Source organism: Harpia harpyja, chromosome 10, assembly GCF_026419915.1.
Source record: "Harpia harpyja isolate bHarHar1 chromosome 10, bHarHar1 primary haplotype, whole genome shotgun sequence".
Lineage (NCBI taxonomy): Eukaryota > Metazoa > Chordata > Aves > Accipitriformes > Accipitridae > Harpia > Harpia harpyja.
The window spans coordinates 36,844,199-36,871,275 of record NC_068949.1 but is presented as its reverse complement, the minus strand read 5'-3'; the positions used below and the strand labels follow the sequence as shown (position 1 = coordinate 36,871,275).

Genomic DNA, 27,077 nt, shown 5'->3' with positions numbered 1-27,077 from the left:
AAGAACTGAGGTGAGATTAGAAGGTTGTATATCATTGTATACTTGAATGCTATCTTGACTACAGCTAATTGCTACCTAAATTTCTCTTGCAATGCAACACAAGTGATTTTACAGGCACAGTTAATTTAATGGGTGATTTTATTCTTACAGTTGGTAATTTTATTCTCTTTTTCATAAAAAAAAATAAAATTAAGCAATGAACTTTCTTACTAACAAGGAATATGGGGCTTTGTGAAATCACCCATGGCCCCACCTGCTCACGTATGATGAGTAAACACTCTGAATTTTCTTCAGGATTATATGGATGAGTATGAAGAACGCAGAGGGAAAGGAAGCTTTCCTGCTATGATCACTCCAGCTTATCAAAATGCCAAGAAAGCAAATGAACTGGCAAGTGATGTAAGTATGAAACCTGAATCAATACAGTTCATAAACAATTAAAACCAGCAGTTTGTCAGAGCAGTGCCTGGGAGGAGAATGCTAAAATTACACTTGAGCAGTAAACAACAACGACATTTCACTGCATTGCTGGGAACTGGATGGCTCAGGGGATTAATAATATCCATTAATAGAAGGGGACACATCTCCAACTTGCATGAGGGAGGAGATGGATGTAGCAACTAATGGGGTTCCCTACTGTTAGGTTAACCCTCCTGGCAAATCTGCACCTGTATTATTAATGAAACCTTCAACTGCCTTAATCATCCTGTGGACTACTGTGGTATTCCCAGTAGTGAATAAATGGAGGATGAATGAGCTGAACTGGTTTTGATATTTTGATGTATCATGCCTCTAGCGCAAAGCAAGTCATATGGAGGAAAGGAAACCATAGAGTACGACACTGTCACTTCACAAGACTGAGCTTGTTTCTAGGCTGGGGATTTTGTTTTGGGTAGTAAGCTAAAAAATCTGCAAAAAAAGTGGTGATGTGTGATTCTTGCATGCAGCCCGTTGATAAAAGAGCCTCAGTCCTATTTGAGGAGACCGTTTCTAGTAGTGACAAAAAATGGGTCAGGCTGTAGGTCATTACCATGTGGCTGCTGTGAAGGTTTCCTGCGAGTGACAACCTTCGTAGTGTGGACACCTGTCCCTCATGGGGCTATATGAGCTGATGGGCTCAGTCTGTTTTCTGGGGAGCTAACAAATGGTCGAGTCTTTCAGCTTGTACTAGCCTGGACTAGACAGCAGTAAACTAGAGTGAAAGGATCAGTCACATTCTGTTACCTGAGCTTATGACTGAGAGAATATAAAAAACCTGAAACCTTCTGTGACCAGTCCCTATTTGGATGACAAACTCAGTGATGCCCTGTTTAAACATGAAATATTGAACCTTCCCAGATGAAGACGGCAGTTTCATAGGTTTTAAAAATGCTAATGGTCAGTAGTTTACTTATTAATTTGTAATACCTGGAGCGAGGAGAAGAGTTGGTTCATGGCAGTAACATTTGCACGTGAGCACTTACCAAGCTGCTACGTGTCTTTAAAGCCTGAGAAACTCCGTGCAGACTTAGAAAATAAAAACCCCAAACACTTTGTGCTGCAACACATTTAAAATAATTTGTTATTTTGTACATTATGAATCTGATTTTTGAAGCAGTAACGTAAGATGAAGAACATAAGCATCTCCTTGTATGCAAGAACTATAGAAATGTATTCCCAACAGGGTTTTTGCTGGACAAAGTTTGGAAAAAGGCCAATATAAGTATTATCTCTCTTCACCCATCTGAGCCCAATTTAAGTCAACAACCTCATGTCTAAATTAAATTAACAGTTCTCTTATTTCTATCTTGATTTGGTAGAGAAATAGAATTCCCCTAAAAACATTGTAAGTGCAAAAAGATACAGCTTTTTTGAAAAGCTGGTTTCTAGAAAAGGAAAAGTTCACAGAGCACTTGATAACTATCTGTAATTCTCTGAGTAGAAATCTAAAATTAAAGTACTGAGAATTAACTTCAGTAATAGAAGAGCACACAAGCTTCAACCAGTCACCAGCCAAGAATCTGCTAGTTATCTGTTCAAGCTATGAACAACAACCAGTGCTGTTCAATCTATGTAAAAAATGGATTTAAAAAAAAGCTGTCTAGTGAAGTGGCTTGACTGAGATTGTTAGGGCTGTGATTTTATACATGGTTTATTTCAGGAACTAACAACTTGCATTGTTTCAACGTAGCAAGTTCTATTTGCTTATCAAAAAGAACAGGAAAAATCTTATCCCAACTCATGAAGTCAGTCTAAATAGCAATGGTGAAAAGGTAGACATGTATTTTATAATTTTCCCTACTTCTTTTCAGATAAAATACAAGAAAGATCTTTCCAAGATGAAAGGTGCAGCTCACTTTCACTCCCTAATGGCTGAAGACAACTTAGTCCTTAAACAAGCCCAAAGTGTTAACAAGCTTGTCAGTGAGGTAAGGGGTTGAATCGATCTGTTAACAACTTTGAGAGCAGCCCATACAAACATTTGCGTCTGGTGGGTAAGGACTACAGATATAAAAAGCTGTTGTTCTTATTGCCCCATATGTAACAAAAATATCTGTGTGTAGCACAGTAACTGGAGAGAAAGGTGCAAGAACAGATCTTCAGGTGCTGTTATCTGGCACTTCCAATGATCTGTATGAAAGTATGGGAAATTAACCCCAGAAGATTAATTCTAATTCTGGCCACATGAAGAACAGAGATCTAAAAAAAACCTTGAATTGTGTTCTTAATGTGCTGTGAAGGTATAATCATAAATGCTTTAGGATGACTTGGGTGTGTACCTTAGAGTGTTTCAAAGATGGGTTTACTGATAACTAAGAAATAACACCAACAGAACCAAAATTTGTACCATTCTGTTAATTCAGGTTTCTGTTTTCTTCCATCATGTGAAAGACTGTGAGTTACTAATAATGCATTCTTCTTCCGCTTGGCAAGGGAAGATTGCTGAGGAATTCTCAGTAGATTCTGAATTATTGATTTATTTATAGTGTCATATCAGCTATAAAGCTATTAATAAATGTGAGTTTCTAGAGCTTCCCCATGGCAGTTTAAAAACTTATACTCTTGAGATGTCAAAGTATAAAACCTTCAATAATGAAAAACCCCTGGAAGTAGGACTGGAAGGGGCCTCCTGGGCCATTGATTCCTGACTCCTGCTGTTTCGGCACAGTATCATGTAATCCTCTTCTTCTAATTTCTAGCCTACATTTATTCCTGTCCACTTTATTAATATTGTGTTTTGTGCCAACATTGCCCTTTAGTTTAAAAGTTTTTCTCCCTGCATGATTACCTGAGATGTTTACAAACGGATATAATTTTCTTCTCTCTGCCTTTGTTTTCCTAGACTAACCAAGCCAAATTCTTCTCATCTCTCACAGTCTTTCACTGCAGCTGTTACAGGCTGAGTACATGTTCCTTAAACAGGAATGACTGTAAGAGTACATAAGTTCTTGATGAGGTCTTGCTGGAACCTGGTATAAAGCATGTGCACTTCCCAGTGCCTGCTCAAAAGTCTTTTGCTCCTGCATTGGACTGCATTTGCCTTTTTCATGGCTGTGTTACTTTGGCATCTTGCCATCTTTCTGTAATCAGCCTACATATAAACAGTTTTCTCTTTCTTAGCCTTTCCAGGTGATGGCTGAAATTTTTATGACTACTTCCTATGTATATTAACCTCTACATTGCTGAATTTAGTCCCATTTCTATTAGCCCTTTTAATATCACCGTCAACATTCCTACTTCAGAGCAAAGGTACTTAATGAGAATATTAAACCAGTTCTGTATTTAAACTTCCTCTGAGGAATTCTGCTGGTAAACTTCCCTGTGTTCAATCCTTCCTGTTGAAAAATACCCATTGCTTTCTCTGCTTTCATTTGCTCCACACTCACCTTAAAATTCCTGCATAGATTCTTGTTTTTGTTAATAATTTTCCTCATGGCACTGTCTCATACACTTTGCTGAGGTCCCAATGGATGAAGTTGATTGCATTTCTTTTGCCTATAAAATGAGAAGTGAGTATATGAAAATCACCTTCTTATTAATTTTCATCATATGCCGTCTGATGAAATTCATGTATCAAAATCTCTGAATAGTGGGTCTGGCTAATAAAAAGTGTGTGAAGGAACTTGATATGGTTTTACCATATCTTTCCCTTGTGCATTTTTGTCACTAAGGTGGAGTATAAGAAGGATCTCGAAAACAACAAAGGCTACAGCATGAACTACTGTGATACTCCACAATTCAAGAATGTGAGCAAGATCTCAAAATTCACCAGTGATGTAAGTTTTCAGTACCTCGTGTGTGGCTTGCTTAACCCAGTAGCTGCTGGAATCGCAAGTCGTCTGTGTGTGTGTTTCAGATAAGCCTGCGCTGGGAATTTGATTATAACTGATTTTAACCCATGCCTGTACAGCACCTATCCTAGTCTGTCCTGATGGATAACCGGGGCTCATTTTATATAGGATTATGAAAAGAACTATTATGATATATGGAAGAGAGGTTATTTACAATGGACTGCTAATCTAGACAAGTAGCTGTCAATTGTTAGCATTATCTATCATAATTATTACTTATTTCATTGTGTAGGTCCATTTCCTGACGGGAAATGTAGGCAGAAGATACTTTACCAGAGTTCATGTGAGAGGAACATGTTTGCTGTGGGAAAGTAATCAATATTAATAATTACATGGCTTGTATCTCATGATACTGAAGTATAATGTTGCTTTATAATGCTTGCTACCATTCTCTGAAATCCAGGAGGAATAAATATTTTGCCATACAGATGAGATGGTAGAGTGATTAATTTATCTTGTTGTCAAATTCCCTATTCTGGGCTTGGTAAAAGCTGCACCAAAATGGTCCAGTTTTGGTAGATGATAATCTGTTCATTTGTTGATGTACAAATAATGCTTCCCTGCAACTTTGTTCTAATATTTATTTCTGATGAAATAATATGCAGCAATGGAAGGTGGAAGTATCTCCTTTATGTGGCATCCAGGTGATCTGAAGAATATGTAAACGACATCTTGTAAAATAGGAAACTCACAGAGGGTTTTAGTTTTTATTTTTTAAAGTACAAAGGTTGTTCTGAACTCATGAGTTTCTGTAGTGGTGCAACACTAGTAGACCACAGCTGAAGTAATTTGTCCCACTGCTGTAATATATGGAAACTCATAAAAAACTAAATATATTTTCTCAGAGTATTTTTGCTTTTTTTGTACAGCTAAAATACAAAGAAACCTACCAGAACCAGATGAAAGGTCATTATGTAGGTATCGGCATGGACAAGCGAATGCTACATGCCATGAAAGTTGGCAGTTTGGCAAGCAATGTAAGTCTTTTTTAATCACACGTATATGGTTGTTGCTTTCTTGTCTTTAAGTTTTTACAGAATTAAGTTGATAGAAAACTTTAGATCATATTGTACTGGAGATCTGAAGGATAGATATGTTGAGAAGGGGGGAAATTCTGGAAACCCTTTTGTACTGATTTATAGCTCACTGTGTGGAAGAAGTTAAAATAAGCAAATTCAGTGATCTGGCAACATACTGAGCTCTTTCAGTTTTCTTTGACATCAGTAGGATGCTGAAGGTTGCTTGCCACGACCCTCAGGGTCAGACCTTTGCTGAAAAAACAGCCTTTAATGAAGATTTCTGGATTCCAATTTAATTTAGTGGGTTAGTCAAGAAGCTATTTTGTTACATACCATTCCTTCAAGTACATTATTTACAAATCTGTAAGAAGCTTGAGAACTAAGCAGAAAGATAAAAGAGATGTGTCATAGGTGGAAGTTAACTTAATGCTCCCACTGTTGGCATTGGATTAATTGAGGAGCTGAAAAAGAATCAATTAGTGGCTAAACTATGCAAATAATTTCATTTTCTTTGTCACTCATGACATTGAACTTACTTTGTTTCCTGCATTTAATATTAATATTATTGTTTCTCCTTTCCTCTTGACTGATAATTATTCAAACAAATGACAGCTTAAAAAAAAAAGATGTGGTTTTTTTTTTTGTTCTCCCTGTGTTTCAGATAGCCTATAAATCTGATTACAAACATGACGGTGTTGACTACAATTACCCAGCTACTCTCACTCCTTCATATCAGACAACAAGGAAGTTGGTCCCTTTGAAAGATGTAAATAATTTTATGGTTTTTTTTTCTCCTATGACTTGCATGGCTTATCATCTCTCTGTAGGAGAGATTGTGATAGATTGCATGTGTGAAATGATGATTTAATCATGGGAGCAAACAGCTAGTGATAACAAAGTTAAAGGAAAAAAGTGCAGGGAGTCAAGAGGGCTCAGAGGAATAGAAAGTGCTGCCACCTCCTGTCATTGGCTTCAGTTCAGCACAGATTGTACAGTGGTGTGAAATGAGTGAGTTCTGCCCTATCCCTGGTCTGTGTTGCAAAACGCCTCACCATCCTGGGCAGCTTCAACAGCAGCATCAAGCTCTGAAAGGACAGGGAGACTTAAGTAGGCTTCTCATCATTTGTGAATTCCCTGAAGATAGGTGTTGCCCTTTGAAGGGGAACTAATTGGTCACATAACCTTTCTTATGCCTGTGATCCATGCGAGAGGTGCCCTCTGTGCTTGGGGTTGAGTTACTGATGGAACAATGTGAAGAAATTTGTGTACTGCTGTGGCTATATGTGCTCTACAGATAAATGCAGGACGTCAAACTGCAGAGGATACCATACTTTCACCTCTCACAAGCATTAAAGGCTGAGTTGATCTCATATGCCATTGGGAACTTAACCTGTGCCTTAGTTAGGAGCACAGCATTACTTACAAAATCAAGAGGAAGAGAGCAGCACCTCTGCAGGGCATTTCTGACTATGTAAGATGTATATAAACTGTTGTTCCATTGAAATTGCAAGAAACCAGGGGCAAGATGCCTTAGAGAGGCCATTAACGTTATATGAGATTTATCTGGGCCTAAATACCTCTTCCAAGAAAAAGATGGTAGCATGAAGAGGTAGAATTGAGAACCCTAAAGTTTTTGAGGAAGTACTTGATATACTTCAACTGTAAGATGCACTATTGCCTCTTCAGCAGTAATTTCAGGTTTGTCTTTGAAAAAGATTAGAAAAGTAAAGTTCAGTGTTTGATTGCTTAGTGTGTGAGAGAGCTTCGAGTGTGTGTAAGAACTCTTAAAGAGTTCAAAGTCAGCATGAATTCCTGTCCAAAGTGTACAAATTAGTTCTACCCACTCTAAACATTTCAGCACTACTTGTGGCTCTACAATTCATAGTCAGCATCTGGGTTTGGAGCACGTAAATCAACTGGCCACAGAGACTCAGTTGCACTAGTCATGATCATCATCTAGTAGTTTGAAACAGTCCCAGGACTCGTCTGCTCACCGATAACCAACATGCTTACTCTGAACTCTAAGAATACAACTCTCTCACACACTGAGTAATCACAAGTAGCAATAAATACACAGTTTCAGTTAAAAAGAAATTATCCCCTTCTGTGGAATTAAAATTCTTTCTGTCTCTGTAAAGAAACAAATGAACTGCTTTAGGTACCTTGATCACTTGGACCTGTGAGATAATTCAGGCTTTTTTTCCTAGTTTTTGTCCTTATGGCAGAAAGAACAAGTTTACATGAGGGTACCCGAGATAAGAAGGTTTGCATTAAAATAGTGGCAGTAACTCAAAGTCTCTAGAAATATATTCCACTTTACTGGAAAAAAGTTTTCTTAAGAAACTAGTTTTAGGTGATGTGATTTACAATGTTTGCAAAGTGGTGATTAACTACAGTGAATATTAATTAAGGCCTACAGAGAATAATAATTGCATCCGGCAGTGTAGCACTGAGTCCTTTGGCAGCAACAGGTTTGAAAGAAAGCTTCTCTATGATTTTTTTATCTTGCATAATTTTGGGATTTAATATATTTATTTTATAGCTTATTATTGCTGCTACCATGTTAATGTGTTAGGAATTTAGTAGGCTCCAATCCTGTCAATGGCTGACATTAAAATGACTTTTTCTGTACCATAAATATATATTTTTCTTCTCTCATCATTCACACAAAACTCTTGCCACACAGGGAAATTCTGTGATTATTATATTAAAACTGAGTAAAGACAAAGTGTAAGAGAGTTCATTTGCTCTGCACAGCATTACACTGGACAGACCTCTTAATAGGCAGTTACAATGTTCCATTATAAAGATAGTCTGACAAAGATAAAAGTAGTCTAAGTGATGGTTAAGAATATCAGTTTTATAGGAATGCTTTGGGGGACCAGCTGAAACTGCATCTTTTTAAGAATTTGTGGTTTTGAGGTGGAGGGGTTATAAATGAAGTTCATTTTCAAAGTGGAATAAAAACTGTGACCTCAAACTAGGAAATTTTCAGAGCATTAACTCAGATCTCATCCAACATATCCTGGCATTTTTCCTCACTTCAGTTTATTATGGTTTAAGTAATGATTTATCCAGAGCATTAGCTAACAAAACTTTGTCTACTTAATCTCTCTTTTTCCAGTCTGAACATTTCTTCCTTTATTAAATCTTTTATTTTATCTTAAATTAGGTAAACTACAGGCAAAGTATAGACAAGCTGAAGTACAGCTCTGTTGCCAGCACTCCACAAATTGCTCAAGCGAAAATAAATGCGCAGCAGCTCAGTGATGTAAGTTGTGTCACCATTAGCCACCATTGTTTATTAGAATTATGAGATAATTTTATTTCATAGCATTTGTAGCACTTAAGTGTTTTTATTCTTGATAGTTCATCAGCAGATTTACAACCAAAACAAGAATACTAATGGAATGAAATAACTTCCAAAAATGTGGCAAGCAGACTAGTAGATCTAATATCTTCCTCCATTTTTAAGATTTGTATTAGTGTGCTTTGTTAAGGATTTAACTTCTGTGTATTTATTAATGCATGCTTTTTAATAATATATTTTCTACTTATAGATAAACAGTAGCTATTCTGTTTATAGAATAATTATTCTACTTCCTAGTACCTAGGTAAAAGTTATAATTGCTTTATTGCCCTCATATTTATGTCAGCCATACCTATAAGTTTATCTATAACATATGGCACTAATAGCCTGAAATTCAACAGCAGTCAATCAGTGTAATGGTCATAATTTTAGTGAGTTAAAAATAACTGACTTTGTTGTTGACTTTTTCAATATATGGCAGTTGAACTACCGAGCCCAGTATGAGAAGACAAAAACAAATTACACTCTACCTCAGGACGTACCTCAGTTAGTCAAGGCAAAAGCCAATGCTGAGTTATACAGTGAGGTAAGCCAAGCAATGTGGAAATATTGGTATTCATGATGCTGTTAATAGACAGAAATAAATGTAAAGATGATGATGCTGTCTCTGGAAGTGGTTGATGTTTATCATTGGTCTTTACTAAACAGAATGAAATATGGTAACCAGAATAGATAGGGATACAATCTTAAGTATAGTGGAACCGATAGACTTTTTTTTCAAGACCTTTTCAGATGATTTGAATTTGTTTAGTAAATCAGTGTTCACTTCAGAAAATTAACTGCTTCTGAGGTGGTATTTTTATGGAGAACCAACATTTGCACAGTTCTAATAACTCAAAGCCCACTGAAGTCAATGGAAAGAAAGACAGTGACTTCAGTGAATTTGGATCAAGCCCACTGTTGCTGCCATTCATAATTCATGACGATATGTAGTGATTTACTTAGAGACCTGGGTGTTAAAGTCAAGCACTTGCAGAAAAAGTTTAACCTCTATTTAATTTTTAAAGTATTTTTCAGGCCTCCATTGTTGTAGATAGTTTTGGAGGGAAAAAAGCCCAACAAGACAAATAAAGGCAAAACCAGAAAAAACCTCCAGACTTATTACTGGTGTGACTGTTATTTTTGAACCAGTTTCATAATTTTTCATGGTTGTGAGTTGGCATTACTGCAAGTTTTTCCTGGCATATTCATATCTTGTGTTCTTCCCCAAAGTTTTATTTGAGTTGCTTTGGTGGAGTGTTGTGTAGCAGCACTCTTTGTGGCTATAATGTGTTGGGATGCATGCTCATTGTTAGATACTAGGAAAATATAACCATACAAAAAGACAAATCCAGAGATCAGGGCTTCCTGGATACTTCATTAGGTGCATGCATAGTATGCATGAAGGCATACTTGATCCTGCTCTAATAGAATTTCAAGTAGAACCTTGAAAAAGAGCTTAAACAACTAGTACTTTAACTTCCATTAACTTTCAGAAGTTAAGCATGTGATTCTCATGCATTTCATCTACATTTGTGATATGGTGTACCTCATGAGTGTGTTTTTGAAGCAAATCGGATTATAAGGGTTTCTTCACTGAGTTTTGCTTCACATTGTGGGGTGGTCTCAGCGCACATGAGCTGGATTCCTTTTGAATGCAGCCAAACCGAAAGATGCTCTCCAGGAGCTCACATAAAGAACTGCAGCTACAAATAGGCATTCAGTGCATGTGACCTGACTAGCTCTAGTTTGGGGGTGGGGGGAAAGAAAAATCCTGAAATGAGTAGTGTGATGTCTGATTCTGAGCACCAGCTGTTCTGCCTATAGATCAGTTCCTACTGATCTACACTATTTGTGTATGTAGACATAACCACAGGCACTTTTGAAGAACCTTCCCTCCTCCATGCCTGTTTGAAATTGAGAGCTATTGGTGAATGTTCTGGGATTTAAAGTGCCTGTAAACTCCAAGAATAAGATTCTTGACTCAATCCTGGCCAATTAATTAGCTCAAAATGATAATGAACTCTGACTTAAGAAGGTTCCCATTTGTGGACTGAGTGTATTTATACTTCTGTTTTGCTCTTAGTAATTTTCATGTTCATTTGAAGATCTTGTGTGTTTATGGGTTAGCAACATGTTGCTGTCTTTCCTTTCTCAGATTAAGTACAAAGAAGGCTGGGAGAAGAGTAAGGGCCGGGGCTTTGAAATGAAACTTGATTCTCTGCCTTTACTTGCTGCCAAAGCTTCAAGGGATCTTGCCAGTGATGTATGTTATATTTAATTACCTAGGAATTATTCTTTACGTAAGTTGCTATAGCACAGGGAAATAAAGCTTAGCTCACTTCATCTAGATTTTTAAGTCCTGAATTTGGCTGTCCATCTTTCTCAATGGCTGATGAACAGTTGGAAACTTTCTCAGACTCTGCTATGAAATTTCACTCTCTGAATATTATTTTTTTAAATACAAGTGTACAGAAGGAAACAAAATTTGCAAAATAATCCCTTAGTAAAATTCAGTGTTTTGAATTGTTTATAGCCTCAAAAATACTGCTATCATCCACTGCAAAAGGAATGCATATTTCTTTAGTCTGCTTCTTTAACATAAACACATGTGTATAAAAAAATTTCCAAACAAACTCCTAAGCAGCTTATCTCACGATTCTTAACCTGTGGAGAGGCAGAAAAGGAAGAAACTTTTCCTGCAGCTGGAAAGTGTTCAGCAATGATGGTGATTCTGAAATCCCACCTCATTAAGAAAATCAAATCTTGAATTCCTTGTTTGGTTTTTACATGATTGATTTCTTATCTTTTGCTTTAAGAATCAGGTAATTTAGCTAATCAGAAGACTTTAAATTTATAAGCATATCCACCTCAGAGGAGCGAGCCTTAAAGAATTAGGTTAATGACAATATAAATGAGACCAACCTTGCACCTCTGAGAAAATCTGGGAAATCTGAAGTGACAAAATGAGAATCAGACTAAGCCCTTGTAAATTTTGACCATCCAAATGCCAGTGGAGAACATATTGCTTATGTGTTGGGTAATTGGAAATGTTCTTTGACTTAAACTATTTTTTTCACAGATTAAATATAAAGAAGAATATGAAAAAACAAAAGGAAAAGCAATTGGAACCAAAGATTCAAGACTTTTGCACTCTCTGCAGGTGGCCAAGATGAGTAGTGAGGTAAATTATTTATTTCTCTTACTCAAAAGCTGTTTTTCATAATTATGAATCTTTCAGCAATGATATGCGATCTACCACTGTTACTGCTTTCACTATAAGAAATTCTTGGAAGCATTTAACAAAAATTGGTTTCCTTCCTCCATCTGTTAATCTGCAATGATTGCACAGTATTTTTGTTCTCATAGGGACTTTTGGGTTGATGGTGTCCTTATTTTGGGGCAGGAAAATAAAATCCTATTAAAACCCCAGTATAAACACTTCTACATAAAACTTTCAAGCAGATAAAAGTATGTTTAAAAGTAAGATGTACTGTAATAGAGAAGATGTCTTCAGAGTCCGTAAAATTCATCCTGCCATCTGTTTGTGGATCTCTCATAGGACCTGATTGCTACATGTGTTTTTTGCCTAAGCTGCATAGGGACCTAAACAAGAGTGGAGAATTAAGATGGCTTTGGCTTTGCAATACACTAGTACAGACAACTTATTTTAATTCCTTCTATTTCTAGATTGCCTACAAAAAAGATTTTGAGGAGAGTAAGAGCCATTTCCATCTGCCTATGGATATGATAAACCTGAGACATGCTAAGAAGGCCCAGGCACTTGCTAGTGACTTAGATTATAGAAAGAGACTCCATGAATACACAGTGGTTCCAGAAGATATGAAGACCAAATGGGCAAAGAAGGCCTATGGTCTCCAGAGTGATGTAAGATGATGTATACTCAGCTTAACTGTTAAAAGCAGTATGAGTGTTTATAACCTTTTTCAGTTTGACATTAATTCTCATTTCATATGGACGCTGTTTGATTTGCACTATGCCTTTTTAAAATGTCTTTGCAATGTCTTTGAAATGGGAAAGGGTGCACAAGTTCACATGCAAACATTGTACCTGTGTTCCCCATACCAATAAATGTCATTGTCCTCTACAGCTTCAATATAGAGCAGATCTGATGTGGATGAAAGGAGCTGGGTGTATCACAGAAGGAAGTCTTAATATACAACAAGCCAAAAAGGCAGGAGATTTGGTCAGTGAGGTAAGCAAAGTGCTCAGGCTTCTGTCTGTTGTTTATTCAAAGGTTTATTATGTGGAATAGGTAAGGAATTCCTAATATGGAAAATCTGAGAAATGGAGGAACTGCTGGACATTGTTTAGTTATTCTACAGTTTAGGAGATCCTGGGTTAGAGGTTAAAAATATGTTTTCCCATTATATGATTATTGTGTCAAGTTTGTGAGGCAGAAGTCCCCATAATTGTGCTTCCACCTCTTTTCATTCACCTGCCCATTTTGCAGAGTGGCATTGAAAGGAATTAGAATTTCCTGTGGTACATGCTACATGAAGTGCATAGAGTTTTAAGGAACAGTGTTGAAAAATTAGATATTTGTTAACCATGTTTGGAAATTTCCTTGCTCTTTGGCAAATAAGGGCTGTGACTTTACTGGCAGCTTCAGCTTGTGCTGCTTTTCATTTCTTTCGCTTGATTAATTCATGGTTTTGCACTGCCATTAACCTTATGGAAGGACACGTCCTCAGCTGCTTGGCTATGGTTGAGTTGTCTCACTAGTGCTAGGAAAACTAGAGGACAGATAGCAGAATAAATTAGGGGAAGTTTGACAAGAAGGATAAAATCCCACTTAGTGCTGAAGGAAGGAATAGAAGCCAGTTAGTTACTGGAGATCACACTCTCTGATACCTTGGGTCTCTGACATCCTCTCTCTACTCCTGCAAGGGGAAAAAATACATCTTAGAAACAAAAGAAGAGCAGCTACTCTCAGATCTGGTGTCTTGCTAGGGATAGACTGACATCTGCTGCTGTGGTGTGCTGTAGTAATAATCACTTCCACAAATATTTAATCCATAATGATCTGCCTTTTCATTCCAGTGCTGTGTAAGTCCAAGAGATGGCTGACAGTCACTTAAACTGGAGACTGGTGGATATTATTTTAGAGATCTTTATTGCCATAGAGAGCCTGGCATTTTGTCATTTCTTTGCAGAATGTCACTACATTGTGTTCCATGCAATGTGACAAAACATACTGGTTTTAATCTGCCTCCCTCCCTTCCAGGTTCCTAAAATAAAGCCATGAGCACCTCTTTGAAGTGTTGCATGCTTTTTTAACTTGTATTTTGTGTTCCCCTAGCAGAGACACAGCGTAAACCGATCTGTTCACCCATCAGTTCAAACAGAAGGATTTCCCTCCTGAAATGCCAGACAATGAAAAAATGCATTTACACCCTTCCTAGGTGGAATACCCCACTTCATTCATGGTTGAACTGTTAGAATAAGAATTTGACTAAAGTATACAAGAAGTGTTTGCTTGGTCTCCCCTATCATACTGTGGTCTTGAAACAGGGTGCTGCATTTCCTTGTAGTGTCTCAAAGATAGAAAGAGATGCTTAGCTTGCTCTCAAATGAGTGATGCAAAAGGCTGAAGCAGAGACATTGATTCAAACCAGGCCTGATCCAAAGCCCAATGAAGTCAATGGAAGTTTTCCATTCACTTTGGTGTGTTTCAGATGTAAAACAAAAAGTAAGATGGAATAAAAGTAAGGGCAGTCTTATTTACCAAACTAGAAACTTTAGTCTCTATGCAAATTTGTCCATTCAAATAGATTTTATGTAAGTACTGGTACCAGAGGATGAATGAAGCACGATGTTTTCTCCTACATCCAAGACTTGAGCCTTGTGGAGGCCTCTCATAGCTGTTGCTCCCAGGAAGGCTTGACTACAATGTCTACACTGAGCTCTGCTTTGAAAAGAACTGGGAGATGGTGTGGAAGGTTTTGAATTTAAGTTACTTTCAGGACCCTGAAATTGCCTGTTCTAATTTAATTGATAGTTTAGAAATATCTTAATAATTTACAAATATCTCAGTAACATATGTTCAGTGATTTGAACAACACATGCATATGCTTGAGAAAGCTTATGTAAGAAAATGAGATAGTAATATTGACTGTCTAGTTTATGAGGTCTCTTGGGTCCTGACTTAATTCATAGCTGGTTTGTGAAGGACACTCATTGGTTGGTGTGCAACCTAGATCTTGTAAGATATGTAGCTAGTACATCTGGCACCAAAGAGTATCCATGCTTGCAGTGTCAGCAACAATGCGTTTGGCATACTCTTGCACTACCCTCCTTGCCTTGAAAATACTTAGCACTGGGTAGTATTTGGAAGCTTATTTTGTTGATACCCGTGCTAAAACTGTCTTGGGAATTACAGGAGACTTTTGGCTCTATCAGTCATATATTTTTGAAAGCACTACATTTTGGGGGGAAGGTAAATATTGTAGAAACTTTTGTGTAACCTGCTTTAATTTGATGTAGAAAAAGTACAGACAGAAGGCTGATGCTCTGAAGTTCACCAGTGTGGCTGACAGTTCTCAGATCAAGCATGCCAAGAAAAGCCAGGAACTGCAAAGTGATGTGAGTCCTTGACTGAATTTGTCTCTTTGCAAGTAGCTTACTCGTAATGTGATGACTCCTTAGATATGTACACTGGGGGTGGGGGGTGGAAGAGAACCCGGTCATGAAACCTGTCAATGTATGAAATTTCTTGAGATTTATTTCTAAGGGTTTTTATTTGTTTATTTGGTGAATTCTCTGACTGAATTCTCTGTACTAGAACAACAACAACAAAAATCAAACCCCAATGGGAATGGAAATAGACAAATGAGGCTTCTTATAAATGAAGTCAAAGGCTGGGGGTTGGGGGGATGCCTCTACAAGACAGTCTTGGTGACAATCTTGTGGGTGGTGCTGGCTGGATTCAAGTATGGCTAAAATGCATTCATGAGAGGATACCTGAGTATTCCTGAGACATTAATGTCATCTGCATGAAAATTGGTTATCCATGAGGTAGTAAAAGTGGAGGAAGGAAGCTGGAGGGAAAACACAGTATTCCCAGCTGATCCTCAGGCAGTGCTTCAAAGCTAGTTAGATGTTAGCACAGGGACTGATATACATCCATCCCAGGTTCTGTGTTTCTCTCCACTGAGGGCCCTGTCATACTACTTAAAGCTATATCAGCCTTGTTAGGTCACATGTTCTTCAGCTATTGCCATTGAAGTATTTTACCTTTACTTACTTTACTAAAAGACTTTACTTTTTGATTCTATGATTTGGTAAAATGCTAAATTGGCATATTTTCCTAAACTGGGTGCCTTCAGAATGCTCCCTATTCTTTGTTGGGGCTGGGCGACCCTGTCAGATAGAATAGACTAGAATAGACTATTTCAGTTGGAAGGGACCTACAATGGTCATCTAGTCCAACTGTCTGACCACTTCAGGGCTGAGATGGTACTTCAGAACTCCTTGGCAGGACTTAGCTGACAGCAACTCACTTTTAAGTTTTCAAAAGGGGAACCTGTTGTTAAAATTGCTGAGCAACTAATTTTGGAACAGTAGTGACTTGCAAAGCTTTTTTTAAAATTACTTTTAATATGTTGTGCCTTGAAATGAAGATACTGTCAGCCTCTCAGTTGTTATGTGAATGAAGAATTATTGCTTCTTGATTGATCTTTTTTTAGGCAGCTACCATGTTTCCTTGTTTTGCTCCTTTGCATCAATAAAAACCTGGCACTTACTTGTATGAGTGTTGTGTGTCTCAAAGATGACACCAAATTGAATCAGAGGAGAATGCTGGTCTCCTGAGTCCTCTTACTTATCTCCTGTGTACTGGACAATGCTGCTTTTCTGTATGTGAGTTGCAGTCAGAATAGTAACCATGAATTTAGAGCTTTATAGTAGGGATATTATATTTCTTTTTCTGTGAGATGTAAGAAATGTAACACTTTGTGAAATGGGACATCTTTTTGTAGCTTTTCAACAGCTCCTCCAACAGCTTTATGGGCTTCTGAAACAGAGCAGTTCAATTCTCTGTTGACGTTACCCTGGGATATGCGATGGAGATGTTTGCTACTTGGATTATAAGAAGTCCTTGATATTTTCATTTAAAGTTGGAATGTTAGTCCTCACTGGAATATTATGTCAGCAATTACATTTAGGTCACAAATTTTCTCTTCAGATTCAATTGCTTAGTGTTCTTCATGTCATGCCTAAAATTCACTATTTCTCTGTCCTATTAAAGACTTTCATTCCACCTAGAAAGTAGCTGCAGTTTAGTATTGGATGAAATATATTCTTGCATACATTTTGTACAGAGTATGAATTACTGTCAGCTTTATAGCCAGTTAAGTACCTAACTTTAGGAAAAAGGATTAAAGTATCCTGATATGTATGTTGTTTCACCACTTCCCTGAAATTTAACCATGAGTAATTTGGTCAACCTGACTCTGTGGGTCAGCTTTTAAATTCATATTTGACAAAAAAAGTCATGATGCTAAAGACTTACTCACCAAATAAATTAACTGTAAAAAATCCTTGAATATTGGGGGTCTTTTAATCAGTATTCCTTCAACATTAAACACAGACTACTGCTTGTTAACCATGCTTTGCTTTCTGTGTACAGGTTGCCTACAGGTCAGGAAAAGAGCAGTTTCTTCATCAGTACACCATCAGCAAAGATGATCCTGTCTTCATACTGGCCAAAGCAAACGCTGCCAATATCAGTGAGGTACTGTGTAAGCCAGAGGTTTGGATTGCCTCACTCCTGTGAATAGTTACAGCTGCTGTTGAAATGTTTTTTCTGTAGGTAAAAGTTAGGTTCTTTCTCTGAAAAGGTCCATATGTTTTAGATGTAAAAAAATTTATATCTAAATTTAATTCATTGCCCTTCATTAAATACTAGTCACATCTGCTGTTCTGAAGCCTTGTCACTTTCAGAGTTTGAAGCTGTGTATTTTCCACATGCTTCCAGATGAGTGGCACATCAGCAGTTTCACTGGAACCAATGAGATAATGGGGTTACAGTATCCACAATATCCACAGTTACAGCATGTAAATGAAGACACCAGGATCTGATCCTTAGACATATGGTTGCTGGGCATGGAGTGTACGCTCGTCTGACATTACCTGAGAGCTTTCACTGTGACTATAGAACAAATAGAATATACTGATAGTAATAAAGAGACTGTGTTATTGTCATCTCTTTAGAAACTCTACAAGAGTTGCTGGGAGAAGCAGAAGGAAAAAGGATTTGTTCTTCGTCTGGATGCTTTGTCATTCTTGACAGCTAAGGCAAAGAGGGATCTGGCAAGTGATGTGAGTATGGACTCCGTCAGCCTTCTTTATTCTTAGGACAGGTGACAGTCCAGGTTGCTACCAGAGTGTTGGGGATGTGTCACATATGTCTCAGTGCCCTGAGCCATCCTCACTCAATTCGTGCTAAGGAGCAATGGAGAAGTTGTCTGGGTGACTGGTATTCTGTAGTTAGTCAGAAGGTTTGCTCTGAGCAATTCAGAGTTTTTCTCCACATGCTGACTGTGTTTTCCCTATTCTTATTTTGACCAGAGGGTGAATTTTAGAACTCAAAATGAAGTGAAAATCTCCTGTGAAACATCATAACTTAGTACATCTATGCGTGGCCAGAAAATTCCTGAAAGAACCTTCTGACCTCAGTGCTTACAGAATGTTGTTTTTCCTATAGAGAACCAGAAAGAGAAGATTTCTTACAGATTTTTGTGAACAATTTTTGTGAACATATTATTATTGAGAAAGGGTTTATTCTTTATAAACACTAATTTCTAAGGCATTCAATTTCTCTTTTGCAAACGGACTTCTTACTTGCTTGTATTGAGGACCAACCATGTCACAATACTGATAGACCATTGCTTTACTACTAGCAGAGCTGTCAGTTTGGCAGCCTAGATCATTTACTCACGGTCTATTTTTTTCTTCACAGATTAAATATAAGGAAGGTTATGAGAAGATGAAGGGTAAGCTGATTGGAGTAAAGGCTGTGGAGGAAGATTCGCAGATGGCTCATTCCCTTCAAATGTCAAAGTTGCAGAGTGATCTGGAGTACAGGAAGGCATTTGAGGACACAAAGAACCAGTTCCAGGTCTCCATGGATATGGTTAACCTTGTCCATGCCAAAAACGCTCAGAATTTGGCCACAGACAGAGGATACAAGACAGCTCTCCATCACTACACAGCCCTGCCTACTGACATGAAAGTAGCATGGGCCAAGTGGGCCTATGGATTGCAAAGTGATGTAAGTCCAGAGCTTAATATATTTCAATACCCTTTCACTCAACCCCTTCAGACACTTAGGGCTGAGTTTCTTCAGATGTTTATGCTTTTAATGTCATGACATATTTATACAGCTAATTTTTCATCTATTAAACAGTTGATATTAAAACAGTAAATATTAACCACTTATTTGCTCAAGAGATATGTTTAAGATGTGCAGTGTTTGAGGAGAGTTATAATCCTGTTTATGAGCATGGCTTATTCAAAGCCTACTTCAAATGTTAATAAAACACTAGGATTCATATATGATGTATATATTTTTTTTTACCTAATGTGCAGGGAGGTTAAATAATTTATGGTGATAAAATTGCATATGGAGACCACACGCTCAGCTGTAACCATCAGATGAACTGAACTATCTGATACTGTAAATGGTTACTATCAGTTAGACTTTCCATTCTGAGGTTTTAAGTCAGAACTTTTCAAGGAGACTAAGATAGATATGTGCACAGGTCTTGTTGAGGTATAGCTGCTGAAACCCTTCTGGCTTCTTTGAGAAACCCAGCTGTAGTGCTTGCATAAGCTTTTGGAATTCAGTAGACTGTTGGTAGGAAAGATTTGTGAGGAAAGTGAGAAGTATTCCTGTACTCTTCCTCCCTAAAGACACATGGACAAAACAAAACAAAATGCTTTCCCTCCAGTATAACAAAAGGATAGGGGTTGGGAAATGCTAAATATAATTTTCTTATCATTGCAAATCATTAATGATGTTTTAAACAGTGCACTATATACAATAAAACTGAAGTTTTTGCCTTGTTAGAATAAAAATTACAAATGACAGTAAGGTGTAGACCATTTCTAAAAATTACCTTGCAAAGCATATTGCACAAGTGCTGGTGAGTCTTGATACTTCTATTTCATTCTGTAATTTTTTTGCTTTCCTTGCAACTGTGCCATAGTGAATAAAACAAAAGCGGGCACTAATTTGACTTGCTTGTTGTTCCTGAGATGTCTGAATCCTTTAATGGCATTTTAAGTGTATGAACACCAACAATAGGACTTTTTTTTTTCTTTGTCAGAACCGATACAGAGCAGATTTGAACTGGATGAAAGGAGTTGGATGGATAGCCACTGGGTCATTAAATGTGGAGCAGGCTAAGAAGGCAGGAGAACTCATTAGTGAGGTGAGATTTCATGACAGCATGTAACAGAATTTGCTGCATAATGCGTGCAAAATGTCTGTATAAAATTAAAATAATTTCCACTCAAAGGGGAAAGAAAAAGGCATACCACATGAAAGCCCTCAAAACCAGGGATAGGACTGGTAATTAGAGGGAAACCAGATACCAAACACACACCAGTAGGAGTCCATATAGCCTTTGCAAAAACAAAGTAGGTGACAAATGATGTTATGAATAATAATGGCAATCAAACAGTGCTCAATTGCTACCCACTAACCTACCTTTTTAATGAAGCGAAACAGGAGAGATGATGAAAAGATGCAGTCATTGGACCCAGAACCTTCTTCTGTAACAGATACACGTTCCTTCTTGCTCCTTTTTCATATATATTCACGTTAGCTATTGAAATTCATATAGATATCTCTGTCTGTAGCTGTCTACTGGCCCAAGTAGTTTTCATCCTTATTTCTCTCTATAAGCAATATCACTTACAGGAAAAAGTGAACTCCAGAATGCTTTGAATGAGGCCTTCAAAGGAGGTTCTGGTGGAAATGGTTAAAAGGTTCATAGTATTCTGTTTCTGTTATTTCAGAGGAAGTCCTACTGGCCAAATCTGCTGCAGCAGGAGACTGAATCCTGTGATTTTTTTAGATAATCACTGGTGATGCAGGAATCATCTGTCCATTCACTCAATGACAGCAAAACCACTGGTGTAGTGTCTCAGAAAAATATGGTCATCCTTTCACATCTGCTTGATTGCTAACACTATTTTTTTCCTGTGTAAGCATCTACAGTGAAGAAGGATGGTTTTTTTAGACACAATAAACTAGATCCTCAACTAGTGTAAAGCAAGGTAGCTTCATAACAGCTAGTACAGCAATGCTGCTGGAATAGTACCTGTGAATCTGTATAGGTATACCATTTTGATATTATAGTAGTGAAAACTGCCGAGTAGAAATTTGACCTACTAGGTTGTTAATCTCAACCTTTTTGTGAGTACTTAATAATTTTAGGTGGCTATGAGCCTCCTCCCTTCTTATATACACACAATGACTTGCCCTTGTAATACTGCTAAAAAGCAATTGCCAGAATATATTTTCTAGGATTTTTACGTAGAGATGTTCTGGTCAACTCTTACTGGTCTGTACAGCTGATCAGGACAAAGCGTAAACCACTTTTTGTCCCCAGTTAAGATTGCTCATTTTTAAGGGATTTCTTTCTGAAACCAAAACATTGCTTAAAAGCTTGTAATACCTTAAAAGAGTTAATGTGTTTTACATTGATGTTTTGAGTCCACAGTCAAGATGTTGGCTCAAATAAACTGCTGTGGATCACAGCTCAATTTAAAGGAGAATGACCTGCCTTTAGACTTGAACACTGAGATATAAACAATTTCCAGAAGAGTCATGGACATGCTTATTGAATTGGGAGTTCATTACGGGCATTGGGAAAATTTGCTATGTACTATTTGGAGAAGAGATAAGAGTATTGATGGGTATAGGACAACTCATGGAGGAAGGGAAGGTTTTATTGACCTGGCCATATGGAAAAAGTGTCATTTTGCCATCAAACAGCTTTCATTTTAATCATGTAAATATAACAAGATCTCTGAGAAGCTACTATGGGTCCTTTCAAGCAAGAAGAATCAATATCATTATCTAGAAGACATACCATAACAATTAGGCACAGTGTTAATGGCTGCACAGATTTCCTAGAGATGTTAGGAGGAAACCTAAACCCTGAAACAATAAGTTAAATGGTTGCCATTATTAACACACTACAATTGTATGTAATTTCTTGCTTAAAGAAACTATAAATAAAAAATATAATCAGTCATACAGTATTTGAAGTAGTCCGAAAAAGATTTTAAAATCCTGAGTTCCGGAGTATTTAGGTAGGCAGAATCTGATTTTGAAATGTTTTCCTTATATTTAGGGAGAAATACTTTAATATTAATCGGCAAAAGGTTATTGTTAAATCGAAACAAATATTAATCTGAAAGTACCTAGGACATAAAGATGAGGAAAGAGGAATAATAATTATGTTCACAAATTCACTCTAATCTCCAGCAACCTATGATTTTTCTCTTTCAAATAGCATGAAAGAGCAGCACAAAATTCACAGCTTTGATCTTTTTCTGCTCAACAGAAGAAGTACCGTCAGCACCCATATGCTTTGAAGTTTACCAGTATTAAAGACACTCCTGAGATGATCCAGGCTAGAATTAGTTATAACCAGGCTGTGGATGTAAGTTATAATGTATATACATTATGATTATAAGAGTGGTATCCTCTTTGAACGACCTGATTGAAGCACTGGCTTTCTCTCTTTTTCTTTCTCTGAGATTATCATTGGGAACCATGAAACTTCTGTGTTCTGGTGTGGTGCATCTCACAAAGAGCATGTTTCTAACTTGGAATGGGAAGTCATAGAGATCCCACTGAAGTGAATGGGAGTTTCATGTAAAAAGGAGTTTCATGTCCAATTTTTTTTTCAGAAGTAAAATTTAGGAGTAAGGCTGACCTTTGACCTTTAGAGACTTTTGGCTTTTTGATATTCATTGAGGAAGAACACATTTGGGGTTCTTTCCCCTTTTCAAACAGATCTTTCAAATTTCAGTTTCTGCATATTCTTTGGAAACAAAATGTAAGGCAGCATGACAAGGAAGAAAAAATAAATTATTTCAAGCTGTCATCCTGCTGAGAGAGAAATCCAGGAGGGGAAACCTTAAAGGGAAGAATTGAGGCTGTTTGGTGTTTAAACATGTTTATTTTTAATAGAAGAGCGATTTAAAAATATTGTAGACTTAACTGGGATAATACAGAAGTGAATAATAAGCAAAAGTCACTCAAAAAAGACAAGTTTCAAACATAAGAGGATGTTTTATTGTGAAAATAGATATTTTTAAAGTGAAGAAGAAGATGAAAGACTTTGTGTAAAACACATGCTATTGTAATACTTATAGTGTCTATGCCTTTGGTTTAATTAATAAGATCCAAAATGCTTACATCTCAGGCAGGATAAATATAAATCATTTTGTTCCACTGAGCCACAGTCAAAATCTGTCTGCTGCTCTACTTCTTCACACATGGAGTTCTCATTAATTTTCCTCTTATGGAGCTGCAATACAAGTGGGCCTACTTGCTAAAGAAAGTTGCAGCCGGGTGAAATGGAGAGGTTCATTGTAATCTAGAGGGTCTCAAACACTCACACTGAAATAATAGCCTGGGAAAGGCAAGTCGGGTGGTCAAGACATGGGTCATATCTAAGGCCAAAACCAGTGGTAGCTGTCTGTACTCATCTGAAAATTACGGTGTCAATGTAAGAAGAAACTAAGCTAGGAAAGGAAAATAATGTGAAAGAGGTGAACTCTGCGTAGCCATTGTAGGGGAAGTTCCAGTTAACTGCATAGAACTCCTCTTATCTGTCTGCAGACATCCAAAAGTTAGCTAGTTCTGGGACAACTATCCCAGATAGGATTGATCCGAGGATTGATAGGAGTAGCCCACATAGACACCTGTTTTACAATGGGATTAGTCATCTTCTGAGTTTTTGATAACCTCTTGCCACTGACTATTAAGCAGCCCGTTGCAACTAGCTCTGGAAATAAATTCAGATTAATTGCACAGATAATTACCATCATATTTATCTGCTAAAAATGAACAACTTTGGAGAGATGCATTTGGGGAACTTCAACTCCCCAGATTTCTGTGGAATTTCAAAGTGTTGGTGGGCCACTCATGGCTGCACATCCTTAATAAATGCTGTTTATTCTCCCTCTCCCTATTCACATATGTTGGAAGTCTTATCAAATTAATATTGAAATATCTGAATTTTCATATACATAGATTTATACACTCAAAACTTCAAGGAGTTCCTCTCTAGCATACTCTAACTGATAGGTGTATCGGACTCCCAAAGCTTTTTGAATACTTTCTGACTGATACAATTGCCTGTATTTATTAATGCTGCTGTCACTTTTGTGTAGTCTTTGCTTTCCATAAACCTATTTGTTAATGTTTTTGTTTGAACTAGTGATTGAATGTGTAGTGAGTACTTGCTGCTGAAATTCACCTCTATTTGCAGAGGCTGTACAAGGAGCATGGAGAGAGTGTAAAGCATCAGTATACACCAACGACAGATCTTCCTGAAATCCTTCAGGCCAAATTAAATTCTATGAATATCAGTGAGGTATAAATACGATGTTTAATACTTTAAAGAAAAGTTAAAAAGTTGATAGTGCTTTGCTATTTGTCCTACACAGGAAATCATACTAAATTTCTTTCCTTTCCCCAGTACATGATCATACTATGGTCTAAATGTTTCTGAAGTAACATGAGAAATCAAACTTCTTATCAAACTTCTCCTAAGTTAGAAGATTAAGAATGAACAAACAAATACATTTTTTTAATGGACATTTGTCATGTGATTATTCCTGTTGTGTATTGATAGTTTGATTTATGTTAGCCCTCTGCATCAGAATAGAATGAAACTAATGTGGTAACATTGCTAGGATAGCAATAATGCTGCAGTGTCAACCCTCTGAACAGCAACTCTGCTTTATTCCTGTTCCATGTTTCCTAGATTCGCTATAAAGAGTCCTGGGGAAAGATGAAAGATGGTGGCTATCAACTGAAACTAGATGCCATTCCCTTCCAGGCAGCAAAGGCTTCGGGTGAAATCATAAGTGATGTAAGTGAACTTACTGCTGATATTGTCCAGTAGGTATGTCAGTCACTCCAGACTGTTTCTGCTCTGCTGAGTGACTCTTGATGGAAACATCATGTCCAGCCAACTCTACATCTGGGAGACATCTGGCCTCGGTCTAGTTAGTTGTACTTTTGGTGGTGCAGCAACAACAAAGTGTTATTGGTAACTAAGCAAAGGAAGGTTTGCGAAAGCAAACATCCATTATCAAAGTTGACCAACTTGCTGTAGTGACTGGGCAATCACAGGGATTGTTCAGGAGCTGTCAGCCACTGTTAGTTAGGCAAGTTTTGGAAGAGAGATCTTGCTCAGGATGTTCTACCCTTCAGGGTTTGTCTTGGGTGTCCTTTAAAGGTTGTCGAGATATACAGATTAATTTCAAGAGTAGGAGACCAGTTGTTCTGACTTTGCTAGAGAGCTGATGGAGAGAGGCTCCTCAGAGGTTGATTCTGAGCACCTGCACCAGGTTCTTGTCTTCCACGACCTGTGTAATAGCAGGTAACTAATCCAAGCTATTTGTAAGTGTTTGTTGCTGTATTTTTGTGTGTTTCTCTCTAAATAGAATAAAATATTAAAATGTTTGCACAGATGAGGTCTTCCTAGCATGCAGTAAAGGTTCATTCAGATTTATTATCATATTGAGTATAGACAGAATTTATTGTCCATGGCGCTCTTTCTGTAATATGAAACACCTTTTATTCAGGTTTTAACAATCTGACTAATACTTACTTCTCTTCAGTCCTATTCTTATTTCCTTTTTAGCATAAGTATAAGGAGGCATTTCAGAAAATGAAAGGACAGATGGTTGGCTCATGTGGCCTGGATGGTGATATTCATATTGCTCATTCAGTCCATGCAACATCGCTGCAGAGTGATGTAAGTAAAAGAAAGAAGATGTGGGCGTTTTGGAATTGGTTCTAACAGTTAGTAGTTCCTCATGGAAGATGCACTTAGCTGTGGACTAGCTGTTGAATAGCTTACTATTTAAAACTTAGGGCTTTCTGTCCCACTTTCCAGATATTTTGATATAATATGATATTCTTTCCATTCTTTTACATTATTTACAATAACGTTAATTTGACAATAAAAGAAGACTGCATTCTTGCACAATCCCTGCTGCATACCAGTGTTGCCTAGCACAGAATATTTTACTCTGTAAAAGTATCACTCAGAGGCAGGTCTAATTGACCAAGTGGTGGTCTTTGTACAGAAGTAAATTAAATTTGGTAGAGATACAAAGTTATTCAGTGATTATTTTCAATTTACTGTTTTCCTGAAAGACTAAAGGATGAATGAGTATGGAATTTCAAGTTGGACTTTTCTGATTGGGGAATGGTTCTCACTTGGTCTTGGGTTATGCTAATAATCACATAATTTGTTCATTGTCTATAAGAATTGTAACTGTTCAGTGCATTTTGAACACTGTGGCTTGATCCAGAAAGCAGTGACATATTTGTCTGACTTTAAGCACATAAATAATCTAAGAACTGTTTATCTTCTTACCAAAACTGTCCATAGTGAGCTGGATTGTGGATATAGATGGGAGAGTGTTCATAGATTTCAGTGAGTGCTGGGCTTGTACTGGGATTCTTTCTTGTGTGATGGTATGCTTAGACATACAGGTAACAATAAATGTCTGAAGAATTAATCCATCTGTCAGGTTACTCTAAGTCAGTTTGGTGATCATCAATAACTCTGGATGTTCATTATTTGGATGAACAGCCTGAACATCTCAAATTTGCATAATCTGATAGGGAAATGTCATGTGAAAAATGTTCTTTGAAGATTTCTACACCTTTCTTTTCCTGGACAGAGACAAGAAGTGAAAAAACCCCTGCCACTAAAAAAGACATTTAAAAATATGAAATGAAACTGGCCAAATCAATGGGACCAACAAATATTTTGAGTGGGGATTTGTACTAATTCTAATATAAATATGGCTGTTTGCATTTTATCCTCAGGCAGTAGCTTCACCTTTTTGTTGTGCTTTCTAGAAATGCATTGAATTAAGATTTCATTTATCAGTTTGGTAATTCTATAGATGCAATGTATCCAGTTTTAACAAAAAAAAATTATAAATAATCTCTCAGCTAAATTGAATATAACGTAGATGGTTACTATTTTGATGAAGAATAGGCTGCCACATATTCTAATTATAAGTATCGATCATTCACAGTATAGTTAAACAAGTTAGGGAACTTACTTACTTCTAAAAAGA

At 37.2% G+C, this 27,077-nt stretch overlaps 1 protein-coding gene across 4 annotated transcripts in view; it reads left to right on the top strand.

The window, feature by feature from the left end:
- The window catches only part of NRAP (nebulin related anchoring protein), a 53,262-nt gene that overhangs the window by 11,698 nt on the left and 14,487 nt on the right, over positions 1-27,077 (top strand). For 3 of the 4 annotated variants that reach the window (XM_052798446.1, XM_052798448.1, XM_052798445.1), the window contains 20 exons: positions 295-399; positions 2,292-2,408; positions 4,152-4,256; positions 5,201-5,308; positions 6,012-6,116; positions 8,523-8,621; positions 9,142-9,246; positions 10,858-10,965; positions 11,782-11,883; positions 12,390-12,587; positions 12,811-12,915; positions 15,207-15,305; positions 17,350-17,454; positions 17,934-18,041; positions 18,682-18,993; positions 20,051-20,155; positions 22,301-22,399; positions 24,239-24,343; positions 24,737-24,844; positions 25,622-25,735. In XM_052798446.1, coding sequence (XP_052654406.1) covers positions 295-399; positions 2,292-2,408; positions 4,152-4,256; positions 5,201-5,308; positions 6,012-6,116; positions 8,523-8,621; positions 9,142-9,246; positions 10,858-10,965; positions 11,782-11,883; positions 12,390-12,587; positions 12,811-12,915; positions 15,207-15,305; positions 17,350-17,454; positions 17,934-18,041; positions 18,682-18,993; positions 20,051-20,155; positions 22,301-22,399; positions 24,239-24,343; positions 24,737-24,844; positions 25,622-25,735 — 2,412 coding nt within the window. The remainder of the gene's footprint in view (positions 1-294; positions 400-2,291; positions 2,409-4,151; positions 4,257-5,200; positions 5,309-6,011; positions 6,117-8,522; positions 8,622-9,141; positions 9,247-10,857; positions 10,966-11,781; positions 11,884-12,389; positions 12,588-12,810; positions 12,916-15,206; positions 15,306-17,349; positions 17,455-17,933; positions 18,042-18,681; positions 18,994-20,050; positions 20,156-22,300; positions 22,400-24,238; positions 24,344-24,736; positions 24,845-25,621; positions 25,736-27,077) is intronic. The other variant, XM_052798447.1, reaches the window with a different exon arrangement.